Genomic DNA, 23,875 nt, shown 5'->3' on the forward strand with positions numbered 1-23,875 from the left:
TCACTTGTTCTTTATGAGCCGCCAGATCTGGGTGAGAGGGACAGGTGACACCAGGCTGAGGGACACCACGGGGTGAAGGTTCAGATGGGCACACACAGCGGGGGAGACAGGGGGTTGACACACACTCCCTTCCCCACCGGGGGCTGCCAGAGCGGTCTGTGCAGCAGGCTCCCACCTGCCACGTCCATTCAGGGGCTGCGCGGTGGAGACGGCGGAGAGCCAGCTAGGAGGAAAGCCTGCCCCGAATGCCCCGAATGCCCCGAATGCCCCCTCAGCAGGCAAGCTCATCAACCACTGACGTGGCCACATCCTCCAGCGCCTGAGATCCTGACAGTGCAGTGGGGAGGCCAGACACAGCACAGGTCAGCGGGGTTGAGGAGGCGGTGACTGATGTCACGGATCAGGCAGAGAATACCAAGGGATGGAGAAAGGACAAGCGCACTCCAGCAGGAGCAAGGGTCAAGTGGGGGCCCCAGGAGAAGGGTGATTTGGTCTGGGTTGACTTGGCAAGGTGTTCTGGGGCCAATAGACACGGAGCTGGGTGTTGAAGTGGGGGAGGGGGGGCGAGGATTTGATTGGAAGGTCAGAGGCAGGACTTGAGTGGGGGTATTCGAGGATCAAGCAGCTGGCCTCACCTGGCTGGAACTGAATGTGAAGAGGCATGTGTTGGTCAAAGATTAGGTGAGTTGGTGGGGCGGGGAGGCCAATGTGAACCTAGGGCTGGAGCTGGGACCTGCATCGTCCCTCATCCCGGGATGAGTTTCTAGCCCCTTGGGTGGAGACGAAAACAAAGTGGCTAAGAATGACTAATGTGGGTGATGGATTTTTGTTTGTTTTTTTAAAGAAACAGTATTTTATTATTTTTTAATGTTTTATTTATTTATTTTTAGAGAGGGAAGGGAGGGAGAAAGGGAGAGAGAAACATCAATGTGCGGTTGCTGGGGGCTGTGGCCTGCAACTCAGGCATGTGCCCTGACTGGGAATCGAACCTGCAATGTTTTGGTTCGAAGCCCGCGCTCAAGCCACTGAGCTACGCCAGCCAGGACCATGGGTGATGGTATTTAATTGCCAGAGTTCTTTTACATTCAGAACACTGTTTTATCCTTTCAGTACACCGGTGAGGGCAACAGCGCAAACCATTTTCATCTGTTTAGTGAAGGAGAAAATTGTGAGATAGAGATGTTTCAGCTGAAGCCTGAAGCTCCACATGACTCATGAGTAGAGAGTAGAGCCGACACCTGGGTTCCTTGACTGCTAGCCCAGGACCTGCCCAGTACAGACGAGGCCTCTCGTAGGGCAGAACAGGAGGCACAGAGTGAGGAAGGGGCTCCACACACACACCACTGTGGGGCATCTGCAAATGTGTGCACAAGGGTGCTCTGGTAGGCAGGGTGGCGCTGCCACGGGCACCCAGCTCCCAGCCTGCTGAGCAACTCAGCAAGCCCAGGGGTCTTTCATCGCAGTTCACGGGGAAACATTTGCAGTGGGCCTAGAGAGAGAGCAGGTCCTACAGTGGTACCCAGCCTTTCGGCATCTCTGGGCCAAAAGAAGAGTTGTCTTGGACCACACATTAAATACACAAATACTAATGAAAACTTATGAGCAAGAAAAAAAGGTTTTAAGTAAATTTACGATTTTGTGTTGGGCTGTATTCATCACCATCCTGGGCTGCATGTGGTGCATGGGCCACATGCGGTTCACGGGCCGCAGGTTAAACACCCTACAGGACTTAAGTTCCTGAGATTCAGAGCAACTCATGCAGCTCCATCACTGAAGAAAAGCTTAGGCAGAGTCTCTCAGCACCTTCTCCCCAAAACACATACCTGCATGCATGTGTGTGCGCTTGCACACACATGCAAAACCTTCACAGTTACTTAGTCCAGTAGTTACAAACCTTTTAGTAACAACCTTTAAAAAAATAGATCTTACTGCTACTATCTGGAGTACATTTGGAAGTCGAATTTTATAGTCGATTGATTACCATGAAAATGAGAACAAAGAAGCTATGAGGAATAAAAAGTAAGCTTTGATGAATAAAAAGTTTAGGTCAGGATGATGTATGACAGTTGCCCTTTGTCAAGAGGAGGAGCCAATTATTGTATTTGGTTGCAGAGTACGGAGAAAATCCCGACTCACACAGGTAAGTAGTTGCAACATTGTGGTGGTTCCATGTGCACACCAACCCGTTCATACTCTTCCTGTCGAGCAACAGCAGCTCTGCCCGTCTCCTTGAATCCGGGGCTTTGCAACTTGCTCATTTAAAACGCATACCCTGCCCCAGCCTCTGCCTTCATTCAAGTTGACAGGAGGACAGGTTTTTATCCAAAGTCTTCCCCAAATGAGCTAACCTGACAGCAGAATTTAAACACATCAGTGACTCTAACACTTTTGGCATATAACACATATAAGGGAGTCCACTGACTTTTATTAGAACTTTAAATGTAAACTCTAAACAGTTAAACCAAATGAAAGGCTCCAGATTCCTGATACATTTCCACTGTACCCTAGAGTTCCTTAACACGTGTTGAGGGGGAAAACATTTAATCCACCCAGCTGCTTCCTTTACCCAAGAGGCAATGGGCTCAGAAAAGAAGTGCAGGCTGGACTGAGGTCTCCAACTCTCCAGGTCACTTCTAGATACACAAACCAGGCTGGTTTCTTCCCTTTTATACATTTTGGCTTAAAAGCCTCCTTGAAGGGCTTCTCATAAGAGACCCATCTGCAGATGAACTGTTAGAAAATATCATTTTTTCCCCAAGCAGCACAGGAGAACTGAACTCCAAACAGTAGCTCAGCCTGGATTCAAAACAACCCTTGCCTCAGCCTGGACTGCAGGCCGCACTCCACAGCACCCAGCCAGCTCTGTGCAGGCCCTCCTGGGGAATGGGGCCCAAAGGCAGGGAGGCCCCTGGACCCCACAGCTCTAGGTCCCACAGTTCTGTGACAGGGGCTACCCCCACCTCCCAGTCCTGGTCTCTAGTGGGACTCTCAAAGCTTTACCCTCTCTTCGTAGGATGGCAATGCTCCTTAGAAATGTATTTTGAACAGACGTCCAGATACTGTCCTCAGAAAGAACCTTAAAAATCTCTTTCCATTCCTGGAGGAGTGGAGAGGGGGGTGGGGAGGGGGGATGGGCTTTAAACTGGCAGACTTGGCAGGTAGAAGGCGCATCCCGAAGGCCCTAGCTTTGGACGTTCCAGGAACCCCTGCTCTTGTTGAGGGTTCTGCCTGTGTAATCCTTGGGTGTAATTTTCCTGGTGTGACGTCCATACGGGAAACCCACCTTCTGTTTCTTCCCTTGGGTCACCTAAAAGGGTACAGTGGAGCCACTTGTTACTTCCTGTGGGACCTCTGGCCCAGCGCTGTACCCACTTAAAGCAACAAGTGAAATTAATTTTAACATTAATCCAATATATATAATATATTACCACCTCAATATGTAATGCACATAAAACCTCATTAGTGAGCTATTTTACATTCTTGTACTAAGTGGTCAGAGCCCGGGGTGTATGCACTTCACCCTCAGCCCACCTCAATTAGGACACACGTGGTTCCGGGCTCTACAGCTACACATGGCCCGTGGCTACTGTGGGGGACCGGGCGGGGGTGTGTTTGTGTGTGTGGCGGCTGGGCCATCTGGAGACCTACAGAACCCACAAAGCTTCTCATTCCTGATGGAAACAACCTCCGGGGGCCCACTCGCACTCCTCAAAGGGGAGGGTCGTTCTCTCGCTGCCACCTGGCTCCCTAGGGCGCCCCGCGTGACTGAACCCATCCCGCTGCTGCGGCGCCCCTCCCGCTCCCCGGGGTCGGTTTTCTTTCCCAAGGCGGATGGGCCCGGCGGGGGCTGCGGGGCTCGACTGGAGAGCGCCCCCAGCCCAGCCGGGGCGGAGCGGACCGGGCCCCGCCTCCCTCGCCTAGCAGAGCAGCGCCGCGCCGGGCAATCCCTGCGCCCCGAGCTCTGCCGCCCCCGCCCCCGCCGCCGCCGCCGCCGCCGCCGCCGCCGGGGACCCGGGGAGCCGGGGATCCGGGGATCCGGGAGCCGGAGCCGGAACGGGCCGGGCGCCATCATGCTGAGCCGGCTCGGGGCGCTGCTGCAGGAGGCCGTGGGCGCGGTGAGGCCGTGGGCGCGGGGAGGCCTGGGTGCGCGGCGGCCACGGCGGCCGGGGCAGAGCTGGCGGCGGGCGGAGGGGGCCGGCCGCCCGGGGGAAGGACCCCGGCGGGGCCGCGGCGCCCTTCCCGGCCTCGCACAGCGCAGCCCGCTTCCAGGTTCCTTTCCCGACCGCGCCGCTTTCCCAGACTGCTCCATTCCTTGACTCACCTCCCCAAACTGTTTCCTGTTTCTTTTTCGGCTCCCGGGTCTCTCCCAGCTCCCAACTCTTCTGTGCCAGAGTGCTCCCATGTCACCCGGTAGTTTCTTTCCCCAAACCCCAAGTTCCCTCTCCTGGAGAGTTGGAAGGCCTGTGTGTGCCTTCCTCTCGCTTGCTCCGCTCTTCCTGTCCCCTGTACTTAACAACAGCTGCCCCTTCCCTCCCTCGGAGCCCCGACCACTCTAAGACCTTTTCAGGCCCAGCGCGCCCTCACCCTCCACTCGGGAATGCGGGCCCTGCCTGCCCGGTCCCCGGGAAGCGTGAACAGTCCGGACAGACAGTCGGGGCGGGGGGTGGGGGTGCCCTCGCCCTGGAAGCAGCCTCCTGCAGGTTCCCATGTATTCTCCCTCATTACAGCAGCTTTGCATCGGGGGAGGCCCGCCATGGGGCTGCAGACCTGTGGGGAAGAGTTTATTGATTTCTTATATTCTCAGAATTTGTGCCTTTGGCGTTTTCTGTTGGGGGCGAATGCTAGTCAGAGGCGGCCCACTGAGTTAACTTCATTCAGTAAGATAAAAGTATAGTTTAGATAGGATAGGCAGAGACCCTGTACTTAAAGTAACCCTGCCAAGAATCTGTGAAGTTAATGATTCCTTTTGTTTCAGCATAAACCCTCTCCTAATTGATCAGTTTAGTGTGTCAGATTTTCTCGCGAGAAGCAAAACCTCAGTTTCCACTCCCTGCCTCCCCAACAATCCCCCTCCCCCCGCTTCAAATCAGAGCTTATTATGAATTTGCTTAAGTCCCAGCCTTAAGCAAACTGGTAAAGAAAGTGAAAAGCTCCTGCTCCTTCCAGGACTGCCCTCCCCTCCCTGGACTTCCCTGGGCCTCAGGCCATCCCACCTGGGAGGGGTTCTGTAGGATCTCTCCTTCCCCACCTCCCTGTCCCCAGTCAAGAGAGCTGTCACCTTAGAGAGTGACCTGACAAACGACTCATACCTCTCAAGGACAGCTCCACGAAAAGGGGAGGAGGGCGGAGTGGAGGTGCAGGTGGGTGACATGCAGATAAGACCTTAGCTTAAGAAGTGAATTTCTAATGCCTCCAACGCAGGAATTTCAGAGTCAGGGGCTGGAGGAAATAGTGGTGGTCAAGGGAGATACTTTTAGGCAGGCCATCTTCTTAGTCCCCTAGAAGTTTGACCCTGTGTGATTGTTGGGAGAGATGGGAACCCCTCTTTCCTCCGCACCCCAACATCTTGCACAGAGGTCTTCCCAGGCCTGGGCCTTCAGGTTAAGACCCCAGCAAGTCAGTTGACTGCTGGCTGACTCCTGGTTAAGGAGGGAGCATGCTGCTCTTTCCTGCCCTCTTCTGACAGAACGGAATAGCGACCGTTACCTTTAAAGAGAAATCATTTGGTACAGTTCCGTGGTCTGGAGTGAGAGTAGCTAACAGTTGTCTCAGGTGAAGATGATACCCCTGTTCTCTTCTTTTGAATGGTCTGTTTTGACTAACCTGCATGCTCCCATTTCTACTTTCCATACTGCATTATTACTATTACTATTATTATTAATTATGTATTTTGGTTTAAGCGCTGGCAAAGTTTTGGAGACTATAAGCGAGTTTTGAGGTTCAGTGAGCCCCCGTCACAAACTGCTGAGATCATCGAGTGCTGGTTAAGGGTCAGAGGCCTTCCCAGAGACAAGGAACTGTGGAGCAGTGTCTTAGGGAGCTTGCTAAGCTGTTCAGTAAATGTTACTTAGTCACTGCGTGTGTGCCCTTCAGGGACAGACAGATTCTGAAACACGAGCCCTGACACTTGGGTGCCAACGGTCCAGTAGAGGAAACGACCGCTAACCCAACCATGATAGCATCACACGGAACTCGATAAGATGTGGTCACACCCAGTGTGTTTGGAACAACTGTGGGAGACACACCAGTCTGGTGGGGGCCACGGTCCCCACAACTAATTTTGAAAGAGGACAAGATTGGGCAGCCAAGGCAGGCGCTGTGTCAAGGCCTCAGCTTTGGTGTTACCATTTCCTCCCCATCGCCATGGTCTTCAGAGCATTCTTCTCACCTTTGTTTCCACACACAGCTACCAGATGCCTCCTCCTAAATCACAGCCCAGTGTCCCTGACCTGCTCCCCATTGCCTGCAGATACATATACTTGAATATGTATTTCCTCGGACCTCTTGGCCTGGCATTCAAGGCCCTGTGCCCTCATCAGCCCGTTCTGGCTCCAGAAACACTTTGCAGAGTACCTGCTGCAGGGAATGTGCTTCCTTCACCTCTCGTTGTTGGAATCTGACCCTGTTCTTCAAGTGTTAGTTCCGGCGTGACCTCAGCCTCCTCTGTTTCGTCCCACTGGGAGCGGCCCTTCTTTTCCCAGAGGTCACTTCCCTCCTCTCCTGCGTTCTCATCTCCCACCACTCCCTGTCGCTGAGTTATTCAGTGTGGGCTGAGACGCTCTTCTTTGGGGCGCTGGGTCTTGGGCACCCTGGTGTTGCCTGTGGCATCTAGCATGATGTCTTGATTGGGTTGGCCAAAAAGTCCATTTGGTTTTGTCTGTAAAATAAAATACAGTTTTCATTTTCACCAATAACTTTAGTGATTTGGATATTTTGAGTATGTCAGCTCTCTCCCTCGTGGTATAACATTAATTTTTTCCTCAAGTAATGTCTCAATTTGATTGCCGTCAACTTCAACTAGTCTACCTGACCATGGAGTATCGTCCAGCGAGAAGTCTCCAGCATGAAACTTTGCAAACCACTTTTGACACATTCAATCAGTCATAGCACCTTCTCTACACACAGCACAAATCTTTTTTTGCATTTCAGTTGTTTTTACCTTTCTTGAAATAGTAAAGCATAACATGCCAAAAATGTTGCGTATTTTTTTCCATCTTCAATATTAAAATTACTACACAAAAAGTCACCAATTCTGATAAGTTTTTAAAAAAATATACAGCTGTCATAATGCAATCTAACAAAATTGTTTTGAATGAAGTTAGAGACAGCTAAGCACTACTAGAGCTGTCTTACAGAAATAAGCAAATGAACTTTTTGGCCAACCCAATATGTAGCAGGCCCTCGGAAGATAGCTCCTGAATAGATTAAAAAAGGAGACATGCAGTTCCGTGGTGCCGTACAGCATGAGGCTGGAGGGCGATGCATCCAGGAACCAGGAGAGGGCTTTGTGCAGCTGGAGGCCCTCAGCCAGGCCTCCTGGGCAGAGGAGCAGCCTGAGCAAAGACCCGGCATAGAAGCGAGCACCTTTAGAGAAAGAGAACCCAATTATGTATTTTTTTTCCTGCAAACATGTACTCTGCAAGGAAAGAGAAGAAATGCCCTTTTTGGGGAGAAGTTTTCAGGGAAAGTGGTTGTTCTCAGTTCAAGGCCAGGTGCAGCCAGGCTGTGGAAGTGGAGAGAACACTGGAAAGGGAGGCTTTAGGGCTTGCTGGGGACAGAGTCGGAATCCCCCGTGGCCAATAGAAGGCTCAGGAGGAGACGTGGCTGGAGCAGAGCTGGCTAGGGAAGAGCTCGGGCTGCATGACCTGCGGCCTGGACGAAAGCTGTATATGCATCATAGTGAGGCCCTTTCTTAATGTCATGCTGGTGTCAGCCATCTGGCTGAACTGAGCCTGCTGTGGCCTTGGCACAGCATTTCGTCAAGTCTCAGATTCAGAAGGACCTGCAAACTTTGTCTCTCACATGTGTTCCCTCCGTGCCACTTGCTTTTGTTGTTCGGGGGTGCGCTCCTGTTCTCGTCCATGCACCCCTGTTGTGGCATGACCGTGTTGTGTTGAAACGATCTGTGTCTGTGTCTGTGTCCCCCTCTGACACTATTAGCTCTTCCTCAGAGTCAGGCTGTGGAACCCTGCCTGCGGCGGGCGGAAGGACGGCATTTCCAGCAGGGATGGGTGGCTGGGGAGGGGTGCCGGATTGTTGCTGACAGTCGGATGTGACCTGGAGAACACGTGTCCCAGGGTGGTGGAACGTCTGTCCCTGCACGTCCTGGCCGAGGCGGAGCCCATGTCACTCAGGTCATGCTTCTGCTCTCTCCGCAGCGGGAGCCCACCCTTGACCTTCTGGAGGCGTTCGTGGAGCACTGGAAAGGCATCACGCACTATTACATCGAAAGCACAGGTGAGGCCTGGTCTTCCCTTCAGGGAGCTGTGAGGACAGTGCGGCAGAGCCACAGTGCAGCTCAGAGACACAGGAGTCCCGTGGAAGGAGACATCTGCCCTTTCGAGGGAGGAGCTGTGTGAGGCGGGAGTGAGAAACCAGGAGTTTGGGGGTTTCACTGGCCTGCTCTGGGAGTTGCGCCCCCCTCGCCCCTGACTTCCTGCTAGGTAGAACATCCAGGCCTTCTGTCTTTAAGTGCCTGTGTCCAGAGCTTACTGATCAAAAGAAAAGAAATTGAACACATTCTTCTTTTCTCTGAGCCAACTTAGAGGGGTAGGAGGAGAACAAAAACCAAGGCATGTAACTACCTGGTCCTTGAGCCCAAGCTGACACGCCAGGGAGCCGAAGGCTGGGCATCAGGGCCCAGCAGGCTCACTCACTGGGAGGCGGGCTCCGATCGGCTGCTTTGCAGTCAGTGTGCTGGCATTGGTGGATGCACACTGATCGCCAGGTAACCCTGTCCTACGTCCCTAGCTTTCACCTCCTGCAGTTCAGACTGGGGTTTGATTCCAGCCTGTGCCTGTCCTAAAGGCTTCACGTCCAGCCTGAGCTAGCCCCAGAAATTAGAAGGTGGCCTTGGACACTGAGGGGCCCTCTGAACCCTCTGTTAGACTGGATTCCTCTTGCTGGCACTCAGGACATCTGGACTGGGTCACTCTGTGCGGAGGGTGCGGTGGAACGCACTGCAGTGTATTTAGTAGCAGCTCTGGGCTCTACTGGCCCATCAGAGGCCAGTACCCCCCCCCCCCCTTCTCATGTGACAAGAGTAAATGTCTCTCCGGACATTACCAAATGTCCCCTGGGAGCGGGAGGGGAGGGGCGGAAAAACTGCCCCCAGTTGAGAACAACAGCTTTAGACTGATAATCCCTTTAGTTTTCATTGAAATATAACTGACATATAACATTAGTTTCAGTTGTACAGCATTGATTCAATGCATGGATTGATTGCAAAATGATCACAATAAATCCAGCTAACGTCTGTCACCACACGTAGTTACAATTCCTTGTGATGAGAGCTTTTATAGTCTCTCGGCAACTGGGAATTATACAATACACTTATTAACTATAGTCACCACTCTGCACATTACACAGCCCAGGACTGATTTTATTACTGGAAGTCTGTGCCTTTTAGAGACTGAAGATCTCTGGACAGAGAGCCCCAGTTCACCAGGAGAGCAGTGAAAGGTCCAGGATGGACTCAGGCCCACCTGGGGCTTCGCCTGGGCCCAGTCCTTTCGTTGCCAAAACAGTCCCTGTATCAGAGGCCCGGGAGCGGGCGAGGCAGCTGCCTTGCCCAAGAGCCTGTGCTCTCATGGAAAGCTAGGGGGTGCTCAAGGCCAGTCCCCGAGAGCCAAAGCCTTTTTTCAAACACATTCTACCGCCACAGCTCCAAGAAAGCCCCACTAACCAGCTTCTCCACTGGGCCCTCCGTGTGGTGCAGCAGAGCCTGAACCTATGGTCGGGCTCGGATTTTCCTTGCTTTTTGAAAAATAGAATACTGCCTTCTGTGAGTGGCAAAGGGACATAAACGGTCCCCAGGAGGTGATCAGCTGGGAAGCCGCTAGAAGACAGCTTCTAAATTCTGCTGAGAGACCCTGGGCCCACAGCCGCTCACCCGGGGCTCACTACAGCCCCGGCCGAGGTCCGTGTGTTGGTCCCGGGATGTGGGGGCAGGCAGGCGGCCTTCCCTCTGGACCTTGTTCTAGAAGGTCTTTTGTGCTTTTACATATGGAGGCACAGACTATGACTTCCATTTCCTCTGGCCTTTAACTGTGGAAACAGACTGTTACCCTGGCCTCTCCAGGGTGCCCTCAGCCACCGCCGCCCACCCCGGGCCCCTGGGTCCTGACCCCACAGAGCCAGAGTGCTCAACTTCTCCCTACTCACTCTTCCCCCGAATCTCAAATAGATGAAAACACCCCGGCCAAGAAGACGGATATCCCCTGGCGGCTGAAGCAGATGCTGGACATCCTGGTGTACGAGGAGAGGCAGCAGGCGGCAGGCGAGGCCGGCCCCTGCCTCGAGTACCTGCTGCAGCACAAGATCCTAGAGACCCTGTGCACGCTGGGCAAGGCCGAGGTAGGCAGGACCCCGCTGACTCCAGAAGCTTCCGGCCAAGCCTTGGGTTCCAGGCTCTTCCACCTGTGCTTTCCCAGTCCCCACACTACTGGTGGGGGCCACTGCGGCCGGCCCTTCAACACACCCACCACCTCCCCGTGCTCATCTGCTTGGTGCCCTGCTCTTTCGGTTGGCATTCATTCAGCAAAGATGTGCTGGGGATGAGCCCTGTGTCAGGTTGCGTCCTAGGCACTGAGGACACAGCAGGCTTAAGACAAAGGAGCCCCCATGTGTGTTCAGTGATGACAAAGTCATGCAGATAAATCACGTGGGGATGGGCACTGGTGGCGAGTAGGAGGCCTGTTTCCATGGCGAGGGAGGGAGGCTTTGGGAGAAGTGGGCTCTGAGCAGGGGACAGAGAGGAACTGTGTAGGGAGCCATGCCGGGGGCCGGCGGGGGGGCATGACTTCCTGTGCTGACGGGCACTCTGCCCCCGACCTGCAGTACCCCCCGGGCATGCGGCAGCAGGTGTTCCAGTTCTTCAGCAAGGTGCTGGCCCAGGTTCAGCACCCACTTCTGCATTACCTCAATGTCCACAGGCCTGTGCAGGTGAGGGGCCGAGAAGCCTAGGGGTGTGTAGGGGTGCAGCCCCCTCTTCCCTGTCACCCATTCCCCTCTGCTTCTGTGCTGCCCCCCTCCCAGAAACTCCTCCGGCTCGGTGGGACAGATCCTGGATCACTCACAGAAAAGGAGGAGGTGCAGTTCACCACCGTCCTCTGCTCCAAGATCCAGCAGGATCCAGCCCTGCTCACCTACATCCTGGAAGTGAGTGCCTCTGTGGGCACAGAAGCGCAGGGCCCAGGCCCCGGGCCCCACCCCGTGGCCCCTCTGAGGAAGCAGAGGTGCACAGAGCAGCTTTCCCCAGCCCGTGCGAGGCTCTAACAGTCCCCACACCCTACATTCCCCGGGGACAGTGTGGGGAGTGGGCTCCACCACGACCTGGCCTCATTCAGCCTCATCTGCAGGGCAAGAAGACTATCGCTAAGAAAAAGGCATCCAAAGAACCCACCGCCTTGCCTGGAGAGACGGCCAGTATCGAGAACAAGGACCACCCCCACAGTGAGGCTTCTGACAGGGGTCCCTGTGGCGCCCGGGCTTTGACCACACAGCTGCCTGTTGAGACCCAGGAGCCCGATGGAGGGATTGGGGAGAGCAACCTGGTCACCTCGCTGGTTGGCTTGTGCAAGAGCAAGGTGCCTGATGCTGAGACAGCGTGGGCCAGACAGGGTGAATTATGGGGTGAGGGGCCTCGGGGGCTCAGGTGCATGTGCTGAAGTTGTAGCTCTGTTCCCTAGAAAGGTCGTGTGGCCCTGAAGGCCCAAGAGAACCTGCTGATTCTTGTCAGCGTGGCTCCCACGGCGGCTGCCACCCATCTGGTCCAGAGCAGCCCCTTTTGCCCTGTGATTGTCGAGCACCTTTGCCAGCTGCACCAGTCCATGCCCACCTTCCTGGACCCTGCAGACATTGCCGCTTCCGAGGGCATCAGCTGGAGGTAGGCGCTGGGCCAGGGAAGGCGGGGCTGCGTCTTCAGGGTCTGGAAGCCCTGCAGGTCTGCTGATAGCCAGTTCCTCTGTTTCTGGGAGGGATGGGGACCCCTGCTGGCCATCTTCTTCTTCCCACGGTTACAGCCCATCCTAAGGGTCTTCTCACCCTTCAGAGAAGCATCCCTTTTGCTTCTTCCCAAAGAACCCCCTGTTGAACCGACCACCTAACCCTGCACCCCTGCCTACCTCCTGCCCTGCAATAGAGGTTCCCTGGCAGCGGGAGGAGGGGCTCTGCTTCCTTCTGGAACAGAGCTGAGGCAGGCCTCACAGCCGCCCCCTCACTGTCCCGCAGGGTACCCAGTGCCCCATCTGACGAGGCTCCCTTCCCAGGCAAGGAGGCCTTGGCAGCCTTTCTGGGCTGGTTCGATTACTGCGACCGTCTCATCCAGGAGGCACACACGGTGAGTGGGGACAGGGAGTTCCCTGCCACTGGCTGCCCTCCTCCGTCTCTCCCTGGAGGACTGGGTGGGTCTCTCAGAGCTGGGCAGGCCTCGGGTTGTCAGGGACCCTCTGCCTGTTGTGTTGGACACTGTACCAGGACAGTTATTTCTTGGTGGCAAACTGTCAGTGGAGGTAAAGGTGTTTACCACGTGCTCTTTGGTGCCCAGGTAGTTGCAGATGCCTTGGCGAAGGCCGTAGCTGAGAAGTTATTTGTGGACATTCTGCAGCCGCAGCTCCTGAATGTGTGAGTCTATGTCCAGGCCTCTCAGCTGTGGTGTGGATCCCGGTGCCCACCACTCCTGCCCCTTCCTATCCTACAGCCAAGGACCTCCTCAGCCAGAGTCACATGAGTCTGGGTTCCATTGGTTCATGGGAGCCAGGCCTGTCCCCCGACACACACGTGGCTCAGAGCCACCATGGGCTACAAAGGCCTCCGCCCTAGGACTCCATGACCTCAGGGGGAATGGGAGTGAGCAGAGAGACACAAGCCTGAGATATTAGGAAACCAGGAAAGGGCTCTGCCCCCACCCCGACTCATCCACTCCCTGCCCCTCTGGCCTCCCCTCCCCTGCCTGGCTCATTGTTCCGTCCACATAGGTCTGAGCAGAGTGTCCTGACCTCCACTGCCCTGCTGACGGCCCTGCTGCGCCGGCTGCGCTCCCCTGCACTGCTTCAGGAGGCCGTGGCCTTCCTCCTGGGCACCGACCCGCGGCCTGCAGCCCCTGAGGACAGCCCCTGCGCTCTGTGCGCTCAGCTCATCAGGCACTGCGACCACCTCTCTGATGAGGTGAGATGGGAGGGTCCTCCACTCACTCCCACCCCACCCCACCCCTGCCAAAGGCGTCTCTCGGTCTCCCATCTTCACCGTTCTGCCTTTGAGACGGCGAAGCCTCCCCCGAAAAGAGCAGTGATGCGGGGACTGGGCCAGGCTGCTCCCGTCACGCACCGGGCATCCCGCAGCAGCTGTCTGTGGTCGCGCGGCAGTGTATCATGTGCACCCACGTTTTTAGCCCAGATTTCAGGGAAAATAATCTTTCATTTTAATTCTTTAATTCAATTTTGTATTTATTTACATTTAGAAACAAAACTGACTATTGTATTCCAGGGTAGTATTTTGCATGTGGGTGTCATTATTGCTTTTTAGAGTTAACACTTTCAACTCATAAGCCTAAATAAAAGAATTAAAAACATTTATATAGATATGGAGTTGGTGCTACCTGTATATAATGCACACCCTTATTTTTCCCTCAAAAATTTGGGCAAAGAAGTGCGCATTACACACAGCAAAGTACGGCACTTGTGCTGGCCCTGCATAGTGTCAGACCGCCTCATCGGCCTTGTTTGAGGCTCATTGCCGCTCTGTGCGGTAGGGAGGCCAGTATTCCATTTTTCAGACATAGAAACTGAGGCACAGAGAAGCCCATTTCCTGGCCTATTATCACATCAGATTAATAATGGAACCAGCCAGACTTCTGATTCCCAGGCCAACACTCTCCCACTCCCTTCAAAACCTGCCAGGGACGGGGGACCCCTCTTCTAGGGACACTGTTCTCATCTGGGTGAGCAAACCCTAGGCACACCCAGAAGCTGGGGCAGGAAGGGGCGTCCTGCTGACCCCTTCTGGCCCCAGATCAGCATCGCCACGCTGCGGCTGTTCGAGGAGCTGCTCCAGAAGCCCCACGAGCACATCGTCCGAAAGCTGGTCCTGTGCCACCTCGAGGGCCGCCCCTACGTGGCCCGGGGTTGCCCGGAGCCCGAGAGCTACGAGGATACCCTGTAAGTATGTGAGGACACCCGGGCCCCACCCAAGCCCTCAGCATCCCCACAGTTTTTCTTTCATGGGCTCTTTGGTGCCACGCGTGTGTGCTCTGGCCACAGAGACCTGGAGGAGGACCCCTACTTCACAGATGGCCTCCTCGATGCCAGCTTTCAGCCCCCTGCCAAGCCTGCCCCAGTCCCTGCCACTTCCCTAGACGGCAAGACAGCGGTGACTGAGATTGTCAACAGGTAGGGGGCAGGTCAGAAAGTCTGAGCCACTTGAGTTTGTTCTGCCTTTGGTCACAGCCCCACTGGGGCACAGCCTGGCACGGTGCTCACTCCAGGGGTAGATGGAGCAGGGCAAGAGGGGCGCCCCGCCACACCAAACCTCCTGTCTCTTAGCTTCCTCTGCCTGGTTCCTGAGGAGGCCAAGACCTCAGCCTTCCTGGAGGAGACTGGCTATGACACCTACGTCCACGATGCCTACGGACTGGTGAGTGTCCAGGTCGCTGCCGGCACCCACTCCTCGCCCCCAGAGCTGTGGGGTTGATAACTCTGCCTTCTCCCCTGCGAGCTCTGCCCAGGGCACTGCCAGCTCCAGCCATGATACCCTGAGCCCACCTTCCCATGTGCCCCACCCTGCCCTGCCGCGCTGTGGCCTCCTGACCTGGGGCCTCCTCTCAGCTCTCCCTTCTGGTCCAGTTCCAGGAGTGTAGCTCCCGAGTCGCCCCCTGGGGCTGGACCCCGGCTCTCACACCCCTGGACCCCCATGAGCCCGAGCGGCCTTTCTTTGAGGGGCACTTTCTCCGAATGCTGTTTGGCCGCATGTCCCGGATTTTGGAGCAGGTAGCCAACAGTACTGGGCCCCAAACAGAGGGCGGGGCCCACAGGAGCACCCCAGGTGGGTGCCTCTGGAACCCTTGGGGGAGCTCCATGGTCAGGCCTGACCATGGCAGGTAGGGGGTCAAGTTGTCTTCAGTTCTGCAGCTCCACCCCTGACCCCACCTTTCCCCAGGCGGGAAGCCCGGCTCGCCTCTGCTCCGCGTGCCCTGACACGCCTGGCCCTCAGCCCCGGGGAGCCATGACACACACACACATCATGTGCGTCTCCCACCCCCGCACACGTTCATGCTGGCCAGGCACCTCTCTGGGGGGGTGAAAAAATGCTCACCAGCCCCGGCCAACCCCTGGTTTGTCCACCACGTTCCCTGCAGCCATACAGCCTAAACCTGCAAGTGACCTCAGTTCTGTCCCGGCTCGCCCTTTTCCCCCACCCCCTCATCCACGAGTACCTCCTGGACCCCTACATCAACCTGGCTCCGGGCTGCAGGAGCCTGTTCTCTGTGCTGGTCCGGGTAAGGGTGCCTGGGAGCATGTCAGTGGTGGGCAGGGAGGGAGGGGTGCGGGGTGGGGCTGGGGCCGCGGGTGTGAGGACCCTTGTCAGTGCCAGAGGGAAGCATAAGCATCATGTCCTGGTGCAGCAGAGCAAGGGCGTCTCGCTTGAGTGTTGCTGGTCCCCACCTCAGTCCTCTCTTGTTCTTGCTCCAGGTAATCGGGGACTTGATGCAGAGGATTCAGAGGGTACCCCAGTTCCCAGGCAAACTGTTCCTGGTGCGCAAGCAGCTGATGGGTCACGTTCCTGGGGAGCAGTAAGTAACTGAGGGAGTTGGGTGCTAGGGAAGAGCCCCAGGTGAGAGGGCAGAGCACCCCAGGGTGGGGAGGTGCCTGGCCTTGGTGCAGAGGGCCTGTTGCAAAGCTCTGTCCTCACTCAGAAGGGTCTGCCACTGGATTATTCCTCAGGGACACTGGGATGTCACCGATGGCCTTCCAGCCATGACTCTGTGCTCTTGCCCTCAGGCTGGACCATCAGACCCTCCTCCAGGGTGTGGTTGTCCTGGAGGAGTTCTGCAAGGAGCTGGCTGCCATTGCCTTCGTCAAGTTCCCCCCACAGGGTCCTCATCCGCACCTCTCCCCACCCCTGGAAGGGCACATCTGAGCCAGGAGCATGGCGGGAGGGGAGGCTCCTGACCTCACCTCTGCCCAGGAGCTGCCTCCTGCCTGGCACAGCTGCCACCACTCTTCTCCCGGGGCGGGGGCCTGGCCCCGTCTCTTCTGTGTCCAGGGACCTCTGCCTCTGTGTCTCCCAAGTCCCCTCCAGGAGACCCTCCCGTGCTGGCTGTACCAGGCTGGGCTTCAGGAAGTGGGTCTGCAAGGTACCAGAAGCCAAGGAGCGAAAGGGGTGGCCTCCCAGGCAGCATGGTGTCCCCAGCGTCTTCTCAGTGGAGCTGGGTGATGGCCAGGTGACCATCGGAACCCAGACCCTCCTGTGTTCTGTGCCTGTCACCTGCCTCTACAGGAAATGCATGGCCAGGGCAAAGACCTGTGACTCAGTTCCAGCCACACAAGGGAGGTAAGCTGACAGCTCCGAGGCCGGGCAGGACTGCAGGACAGAAAGACAGTGCACGGGAGCCCTGTCTCTGTCACACTAGGTACCATGGATGCTGCTGAGACTTCACTTTTTTTCCTCACTTTTTGACTTAACCCTTGTGGAGGGTTACTGGGTGGCAGGGGTAGCCCACTCTTCTTGCCTGGCCCTCCTGGAGACTGTTGCAAAATCTCAAACCGCCTCATGGCAAATGGCCAAAGCATCTCCGCGCCCAGGCGGGGGCAGCTGCTAATGAGAACCTTGATGCAACTCTACCAGGGCGGGAGAGGGCCTGGGGAGCTGGGGGCTGGGTGCCAGGCTCCAGCTCCAGCTGGTTTCTCCCTGGCGCCTTCTGAACCCGTCTCAGCAGGTCCACAACACCTGGGCAGAGGGGCTCAAGACCAGGGGAGCCCAGGCTCAACCCACAGTGTTCTGGAGGGAACGCTCTCCCAGTGGAGCCGGGGAGCTCGGAGTACAGGGGAGGCCTGGGCACCCACTTGGTGGCAGGCCCCCCGAGGCCTGGCAGGGAGGGGCTGGGGTCCAGGCAGCAGCCCCGGCGCTCTTCTCCCTGCGTGCCCTCTGAGGCTGGGGCTGCCACCCCACCCGGCCCGAATCTGCCTCAACCTGCAGGAACACACAGGCGGCGCCAGGCATTACCTCACAGCAGGACTGCAGTTGCTGGCTTTGCTCCTGGGCAAGGAGGAGCAGGCCAGAGCCCCTTGCGCTTCCTTTTCCTGCCCATGCTGCTTCTAGAAGCCAGCCACAGGTTGCCAAGAGGTGACATGAAAGAGGAGGAAACTCAGTGACCTCTACCTCTCCCGCATTCCTCCCAGCTGGAGAGGGCTGAACTGCTGTGGTGAAGGACACTGGGCGTGTGTGTGCAGGCATGCACGCACACATGGGTGTCAGCGTGAGACGGGAGCAGAGCTCAGTGGGCAAACTAGGTCTGGACTCTCCGATTCTGAAGATGTTCAAGTGTCCAGGAGTCACAGATACTCCCCTCCTTGATGCACTTCGGCACTCCTGCAGTGTTCCCCCACCCCAGACACCATGGCAATAAACAGTGTGGTTGCGTGGACACAGCCGCCCTGTTCTCCACCTTTCACGTCCTTCTGCCCAAGGCTCCACTGCTAATTTGGGCCCATCTTCCTCCCCAAGGAAGACAAATTAAGTTCCTTTTTCAGCACTGGAGTGGAGGGGGAGGGTAGTAAACAGACAGGCTCTGGCAATGCACGTCTGCCCTTCCTCAGCGTCTGCCAGGAACGGCCTCTCTTGGCTGGGCAACACTTTCTGCTCCGCTTGCCCACGACTGAGGGCTGGCTCGCCTCAGGACACGGCGAGGAGCCAGCCATCTGCAGGATCTGCATGCAGGTCTCATGTCAGGGGCTTAGGCTGTGTGTTGTGTGACTGCTTTAGTGGTGGACAGTGGGCCTGCTGGTTTAAGACGCTTGTCCCTAAATGTACATGTGCCGTGGATCCTCTGCGGGAGTCACCAAGTGCATGCTGGGACAAGGAAAGCAAAAGGCTTGAGAGGGCTGGTCAGTGTGCCCCACCTCAGTGCACATTCAAATTGCTTGGGTGGTTTTTTAAATGACCAGTGCCCCAGCCCCACCTTCTATGAGTTAAATCACTATCTGGGGGTGGCCCAGAACTATTCCTAAAGCTCTCCGGGTAAACCTGACGGGCACCCAGGGTTCAAAACTGCCACAGGCTAAATACTGGGAGCAAAGATCACTGCCCATGGATGTGGCTGTGGACTGGGGCATCCCTTGTATACTGAGAGAAGCGAGTTAGAGTGAAAGGGTTTGGTTCCACCATTTAGGGGACACTAGTCCTCTGGGGAGACAGGAGGACTCTCTACCCAAAGCCAGAAAGACAGGATAGTGGCCAGGAGGGGCCTGGGTGGGGGTGGAGGGTACTGGGGTGGGAGGGGGCTCTGAGGGTCCCGGTCCTTCCCTTCAGTGCCAGAGTGTAGTTACTTCAGAAGGGAAGCCCATCATCCCAGCTCAGAGTCGGATCGGGATTTGAGAGGCAGTGAGGAGCACACAGTATGATTTGGCTGGGCTAAGGGGAAATAAAGGGCTTGGGTTGGGCTGGAGTTATAAAAGGGCAGAGGCAAGAGCCAGGGGCCGGCAGCGTGACTGGGAGGAATCAGCTCAAACAGAAGGAAACCCAGGCAGGGCAGCTCTTTTGAGTCCTGGCCTACCTGAAGCTTCCCTGGTGGTCTCACTGCTCAAAACCTGGAGGGGATATGGTCACATCCTACCCAGGCAGGCAAGTTGAAGAGGTTCTTAGTGGGCCTGAGACAGGCTACAGTGGACAGCACAGTAGGAGCCTGCCTGCCCAGGCCCCAGCACCCAGTAGGCCGGCCTCTGCAGTGTCAGCCTATTGTCTGGGATGGCCTGGGTGCCTGTCAGTGGGATGAGGGCAGGAACTTCTCTTCTGAGTGGAGTCCCCTGCCCCTTCCTGCCCACTTTTCCCCCACAGAGACATTTAGGACAGAAGGCAAAGTAAGCAATAACCTGTTTAATCAACAAGGGGCCCGTTCCTGTGGAGTGACCTCCCCCAGCACTCCTTCCATGTTCTAGGTGCCCAAGAATCCGGCACTGAAAATGATGAGATGTCGTGCCCACAAAGTTCTCACATCCCCTTAGGGAGCAGTGCCCTCGTTGTGCCTCAGGACAACTGGGTTCTTGAGCTTTGGACTCCTTCCTTGGTAAAGGCACTGTCCCTTTTGGTGCAATGTAGGGACCTGCCCCTTGACGAGGAGAGATGGAAGTCCCCATGGGAAGACTTCCCCTGTTTGCAATATAATGAGACCCCTAGTTGCCAGCCTCCTGCCTCCCTGGGGGAGGTGAAGCCACGGTGTAGGGAGCACAGACAGCCAGCTCCTTGTCCACTGATGGCACCTTCCTATCTATTGACGGGGACAACAGATGTTTCCTGGAGCCTCCGTAAGAGCTGGTTTTGTAGGTCTTCCTCCATCACCTTCCACCAAGAGAAGTTCTCACCCCGAACCTTTGGGGGCTCATTTTGGATACCTGGGTTCCGAAAAGCCACTGTCACCAGCACATTCAGGCAGATGCCATCCATGTGGTCCTTGCCCAGGTGCTGCAGTCCAAGCAACCCCTTGGTCTCCACTGCCAAGTGGTGCAGAGTCAGACACTCCTGCAGCAGCCGCAAGACGGCCACCTTGATGCCACCCCTCTGCTCCGTGGGGGTGAAGCCACAGGCAGCAATAGGCAAGTGAGGCACCCCCTCTGTGCCCACCAACACCCACACCGTGTGGACACTGGTAAAGGTGGCCACAAGCCGCTGACAGACCAGACTGCAGGGAAGCTCTTGGGGCAGAATGAGGGGATGCCTGGCCTGATGGCGGTACTGGGCGGCCAGCTCCACCAGGTGCAGAATGTCATGGGCTCGCAGTGGAGTGGGCAGGGAGGTTCGTGGGTACCAGCCAGCTTGCAGGGACTCTGCATCTGCCTCCTTGGAAGTCTTGAGAACTCCACCTGGGGGAGACGTGAGGACGGGGTGAGGAAAGGGTCTGCACAGAGAGAAGTGCTGGGCCTGGCCAAGGAAACAGCCACCCAGGCCTTCTAACCCGACACTCAGGCTGGAATCAGGAGATGTCAGGCTTGTATCAGCCAGAATAGGGGCTCATCTCGCCTGAAAACGAGCTGGGGGAGCGGTGTCAATTGCTGCCTGCCCACACTGCCACTAGGTGTGCTGTACCTGTGGGGCGAGCGAGGAACGTAAAGCGGATCCAGGAGGGGCCCCGCTCCTCCACAGACAGCAAAGTCAGAGGCTCGCAGTGCAGCCCAGCCTCTTCCTTCACCTCCCGCTGCAGTGCCTCCACGATGGTCTCCCCAGGCTCCATTCTCCCTGCCGGCAGGTACCACGACCCATGGCACTCTTTCTTGGCCTCCTGGATCAGCAGCACCTCATCCTGAGGGGAGAGAGAGGATCCACACCCCCACACATCCAGGCTGGGAGCTCCAAAGCGGGGGGCACAGCCGGCAGCCTTTCCTTGCCCGGGGCCAGGTCATATATTAAACACAGTCACCCAGTTCCCCCTTACTGGTGGACACCCTCAAACTGTTGAGCTCTCCTGGGGACCTGCCCTTGCATGGCTGCCAGCTGCAGCTGTCCCTCTCTGCAAAGTACCCCTTTGCATTCAGACTTCATTGCAGAAAGGGGCTAATAATCCTGGGAGCTGCTTCAAGGGCTGGGGATCCGGCCCTCGAGTCAGGGCCGTGCGTTCTGCTTTGTCTGCATATGTCACCGTATCTCTCACCTCCCCTGTGGTTTATAAAGTGCTGTGGCCTGTCCTCACACTGGAGTCTGGGCTTTGAAATGTGCCCCCACCCCATAAGACTCCTACCTACGCCCTTGGCCCCTTCTAGCTGTTGTCACAGCAACTTGTGCTAAAATCAGCATCAAAAAGAGCATTGCACAGGGGTGAGAAAATCTGAGTGTATGTGCAGGTTGTGCCATCACTGCCCGTGGGTCACAGAGTAGGTCTCTGCAATGCTTAACTGATCTTTAAGAGAGACCACTCTACCAAGGCAGGCACAGTGCTAGCTAGATTCTGGGAAAAAGGAGAGGGAGTAAGCCCTCCCCACAAGGAACTGAGGCCTAGTGGGATGAGACAGACAGGCTCCTGGACAGGGTTTCTCCTCTGTGCATCTGGCAATCACAGGGTTGGGCGCACCAGGCTCAGATGTCAGTGTGACAGTGCTTTGCAAAACTGGGAAACGCCGCCCACAAATAATTGGTGGCAGCTGCCGGTAGGTCCTCTGTCCCCACGGCCTGGTTGCGCGTTCCGAGGTGGGGGCTGGCGGGTGGACGCTCACCTGCTCGTTGAGACACACGGCCAGCACTACGTAGCAGACGTTCCTCCGTAGCCGCACGGGTGCCAGCAGCTCCCCAGCCGGCTCTGAGTCACAGTTGTGCACGCACAGACCCTGGCCCCCCAGCACCGCCGCCAGCTCCCCCTCCAGGCCTTCCGAGGCCATCTGGTGCCCTGGAAGGCGGCGGCCGTGGTCCACAGACCCGCCGAGCCAGATAAGATGCGACGTGGGGCAGCCAGTGGTGCGTGGCCTGGCCCCCGAGGACTCGCACCGGGCGTGCTTGCGAACACGGAAGCGCCAGCCGAGTCCCGGCCGCTGATAGGCTGCGCGTCCCCGCGGCTTGTCGGGATTGGCTAGCCTGGCTGGTCACCGCGGAGGCGGGACCAATCCCTAAGGGGACCGCACGCAGCGCCAGGCAACTTGGACCCGCCAGGCTTTGGCTTCCCTGTTTCTCCTCGCCCTCTGCAGCCGCCAGCCTCTCTACTTTCTCCAGCGAGCACAGGCCTGCGCTGGTTCTTACGGTTACGTCATCCTGCCTGCAGGCTGTGGAGCTCCACGGTGGCCAGCGACGGTGATGTCACAACAAGCCTGATAACGTCAAGGAGGCCTGGGGCCCCCGCTGAAGCCCATTGTCCAGCTTTTGTCATAAACATACCAGTTCATTGCCCGAAATGATCACTTCCCAAATAACCTCGTTTTTCACCAGAACTGTACTGAATGTCACAGTAGCAGGGGCACACAAGCTCTTGCCGTGGAGGAGATTCTGATCTAGTTAGGAAAGTAAAGTTATAATAAAAAGTCAACTCAGGATTATAAGCCAAGTGCTAACTGATTGGACAGGAGATGTAGTAGCGCTCACAGGAGGGAGGGATCAGGGCTAGGATCTGGAATGACAAGGTGCGGCTGGCGATGGGAGGATGGGTATTTGGGGCAGAGAGAGCACTGGGAACAGTGTGCCGGCTCCCTGCCCACAGCATTTCCCCTGCAGTTGCAGGCCCTCTATCCCACGTCCTGAGAACCCTGGGAGGGCAGGGGCCAGGTCCTGCTCTGTCATCTCTCTTGCCCCCACACCCAGCTGGCTGGGCCCGCTGCACGGAGAGCAGGGTGTGGGTTTTGGCAAGCTCCCGGCTCTCTCCCAGCCTGACCTTTCCTCCTCAGGGCTTCCTTTGACCTCCTCTCAGGACAGGAAGGCAGGGCCAGCTGGAGTGAAATTGTGAAGTCAGCCAAGTCTGGGATCCTCCTCAGGCCTCCCCTTTCCCTCCTGCTGGCTTCATGTACCTCCCTTTCTAGGGGACAGTCGCTTGGTGGAGCAGACAGGGCATTGGATTTGGAGCCAGATGCCAGGCCTCTGCTCACTATCTGGTTCTGTGTCCCTGCATAAGTGGTGGGCCTCAGTTTCCTCATCTGTAGGGTAGGCTCACAACAGCTCTCCCTTCACAGGGTTGTTGGGAGGTGAAACATCATGGGAGGAGCTCCGTGGGTTGGTCAGCATAAGTCACCTCCCCAGGCAGCCCAGCAACCCCCCGTGGGCAGCCCTGGCCACAGCATTTGTTGCCACAACACAAAGGCTCACTCTCATGAAATGTGCCTTCAGAGCTGCCGTAGAACTGGACTACGCTCAGGAAACCCAGCCGCACCAGGTCTGCCTGCTGAGGCCCTTCCTTCTCACACACTGAACGACAAGATCCCTGAAGGCAGGGCCCAGGGTTAGGCTGTGGGGGACTCCCAGGGACCCACCATCTTCTGAGACATGTGGTAAGCATGGCAGCCCCCAGCCCCAGTCCTCTTGCCACTCAAACAGCTGAGCTCATGGGGCTCAGAGTCAGGACCCCAGGACTACAGAGCACCTTGTCAACATAGTTTCTGTGTGTGTGTGTCCCCTAATTTTCCCATCTGTGAAGTGGGGACAGGGTTGGTCCCAGACTGCTTTCTGCCTCCCGGGGATGATTTGAGAGAGAATGAGGTCATGTCTGGGCAAGGCTCTGAGCGCCTCAGAGGCAGCCTAAGATAAACACCAGACGGCCCGACTACCTAGCAGAGCGAAGACTGCAAGCAGCCGCAGCTCCACTCCCCCATGACCACTGGGGAAAGCACTCCTCTCCCCTGAAGTGGATCCAGTCACCCCTGCCATGAGGAGTACATGTGCCCACATGACAGCCAACCGTCAACTGTGAAGGACGCACGGGCAGGTGTGCCAGCCCTTCCCAAGAGCTGAGGGAGACAACCAAAAGCAAACGTTCTGT

General features: G+C 56.6%; 2 protein-coding genes across 3 annotated transcripts; one reads left to right on the forward strand and one right to left on the reverse strand.

The window, feature by feature from the left end:
* Window positions 1–3,947: 3,947 nt before the first annotated feature.
* FHIP2B (FHF complex subunit HOOK interacting protein 2B) lies at window positions 3,948–17,864 on the forward strand. Of its 2 annotated transcripts, XR_006787463.1 has the most exons (18): window positions 3,948–4,115; window positions 8,379–8,457; window positions 10,406–10,575; window positions 11,059–11,163; window positions 11,257–11,379; window positions 11,580–11,807; window positions 11,910–12,106; window positions 12,451–12,559; window positions 12,767–12,843; window positions 13,197–13,386; window positions 14,230–14,375; window positions 14,478–14,606; window positions 14,760–14,850; window positions 15,060–15,203; window positions 15,572–15,712; window positions 15,906–16,006; window positions 16,215–16,570; window positions 16,714–17,864. XR_006787463.1 is itself a non-coding variant. In XM_045853371.1 (17 exons), the coding sequence occupies exons 1-17, from the start codon at window positions 4,071–4,073 to the stop codon at window positions 16,351–16,353; spliced, it is 2,214 nt and encodes a 737-aa protein (XP_045709327.1). In that variant the 5' UTR covers window positions 3,948–4,070; the 3' UTR covers window positions 16,354–17,864. The 2 variants fall into 2 exon arrangements, 1 of the variants encoding a protein (XP_045709327.1); XM_045853371.1 differs by having other exon boundaries at window positions 16,215–17,864.
* A 1,429-nt stretch (window positions 17,865–19,293) lies between these two features.
* On the reverse strand, window positions 19,294–21,911 carry NUDT18 (nudix hydrolase 18). Its single transcript, XM_045853209.1, has 3 exons — window positions 21,636–21,911; window positions 20,515–20,728; window positions 19,294–20,291 (listed from the first exon to the last, which is right to left on the reverse strand). The coding sequence occupies exons 1-3, from the start codon at window positions 21,795–21,797 to the stop codon at window positions 19,696–19,698; spliced, it is 972 nt and encodes a 323-aa protein (XP_045709165.1). The 5' UTR covers window positions 21,798–21,911; the 3' UTR covers window positions 19,294–19,695.
* Window positions 21,912–23,875: the final 1,964 nt, after the last annotated feature.

Source organism: Phyllostomus hastatus, unplaced genomic scaffold (genome assembly GCF_019186645.2).
Source record: "Phyllostomus hastatus isolate PE091 unplaced genomic scaffold, TTU_PhHast_1.1 phas_contig_98, whole genome shotgun sequence".
Classification (NCBI taxonomy): domain Eukaryota; kingdom Metazoa; phylum Chordata; class Mammalia; order Chiroptera; family Phyllostomidae; genus Phyllostomus; species Phyllostomus hastatus.

What these genes read in the sequence shown, in the direction of transcription:
- FHIP2B (XM_045853371.1), top strand. Translation starts at nt 4,071, where the DNA reads ATGCTGAGCCGGCTCGGGGCGCTGCTGCAGGAGGCCGTGGGCGCG. An exon ending in TGTCCCGGATTTTGGAGCAG is followed by an intron (nt 15,204 to 15,571) that starts GTAGCCAACAGT and finishes CGTTCCCTGCAG; the next exon opens with CCATACAGCCTAAACCTGCA. An exon ending in GGTCACGTTCCTGGGGAGCA is followed by an intron (nt 16,007 to 16,214) that starts GTAAGTAACTGA and finishes TCTTGCCCTCAG; the next exon opens with GCTGGACCATCAGACCCTCC.
- NUDT18 (XM_045853209.1), bottom strand. Translation starts at nt 21,797, where the DNA reads ATGGCCTCGGAAGGCCTGGAGGGGGAGCTGGCGGCGGTGCTGGGGGGC. An exon ending in CCGTGTGTCTCAACGAGCAG is followed by an intron (nt 20,729 to 21,635) that starts GTGAGCGTCCAC and finishes CTCTCCCCTCAG; the next exon opens with GATGAGGTGCTGCTGATCCA. An exon ending in GTTCCTCGCTCGCCCCACAG is followed by an intron (nt 20,292 to 20,514) that starts GTACAGCACACC and finishes CGTCTCCCCCAG; the next exon opens with GTGGAGTTCTCAAGACTTCC.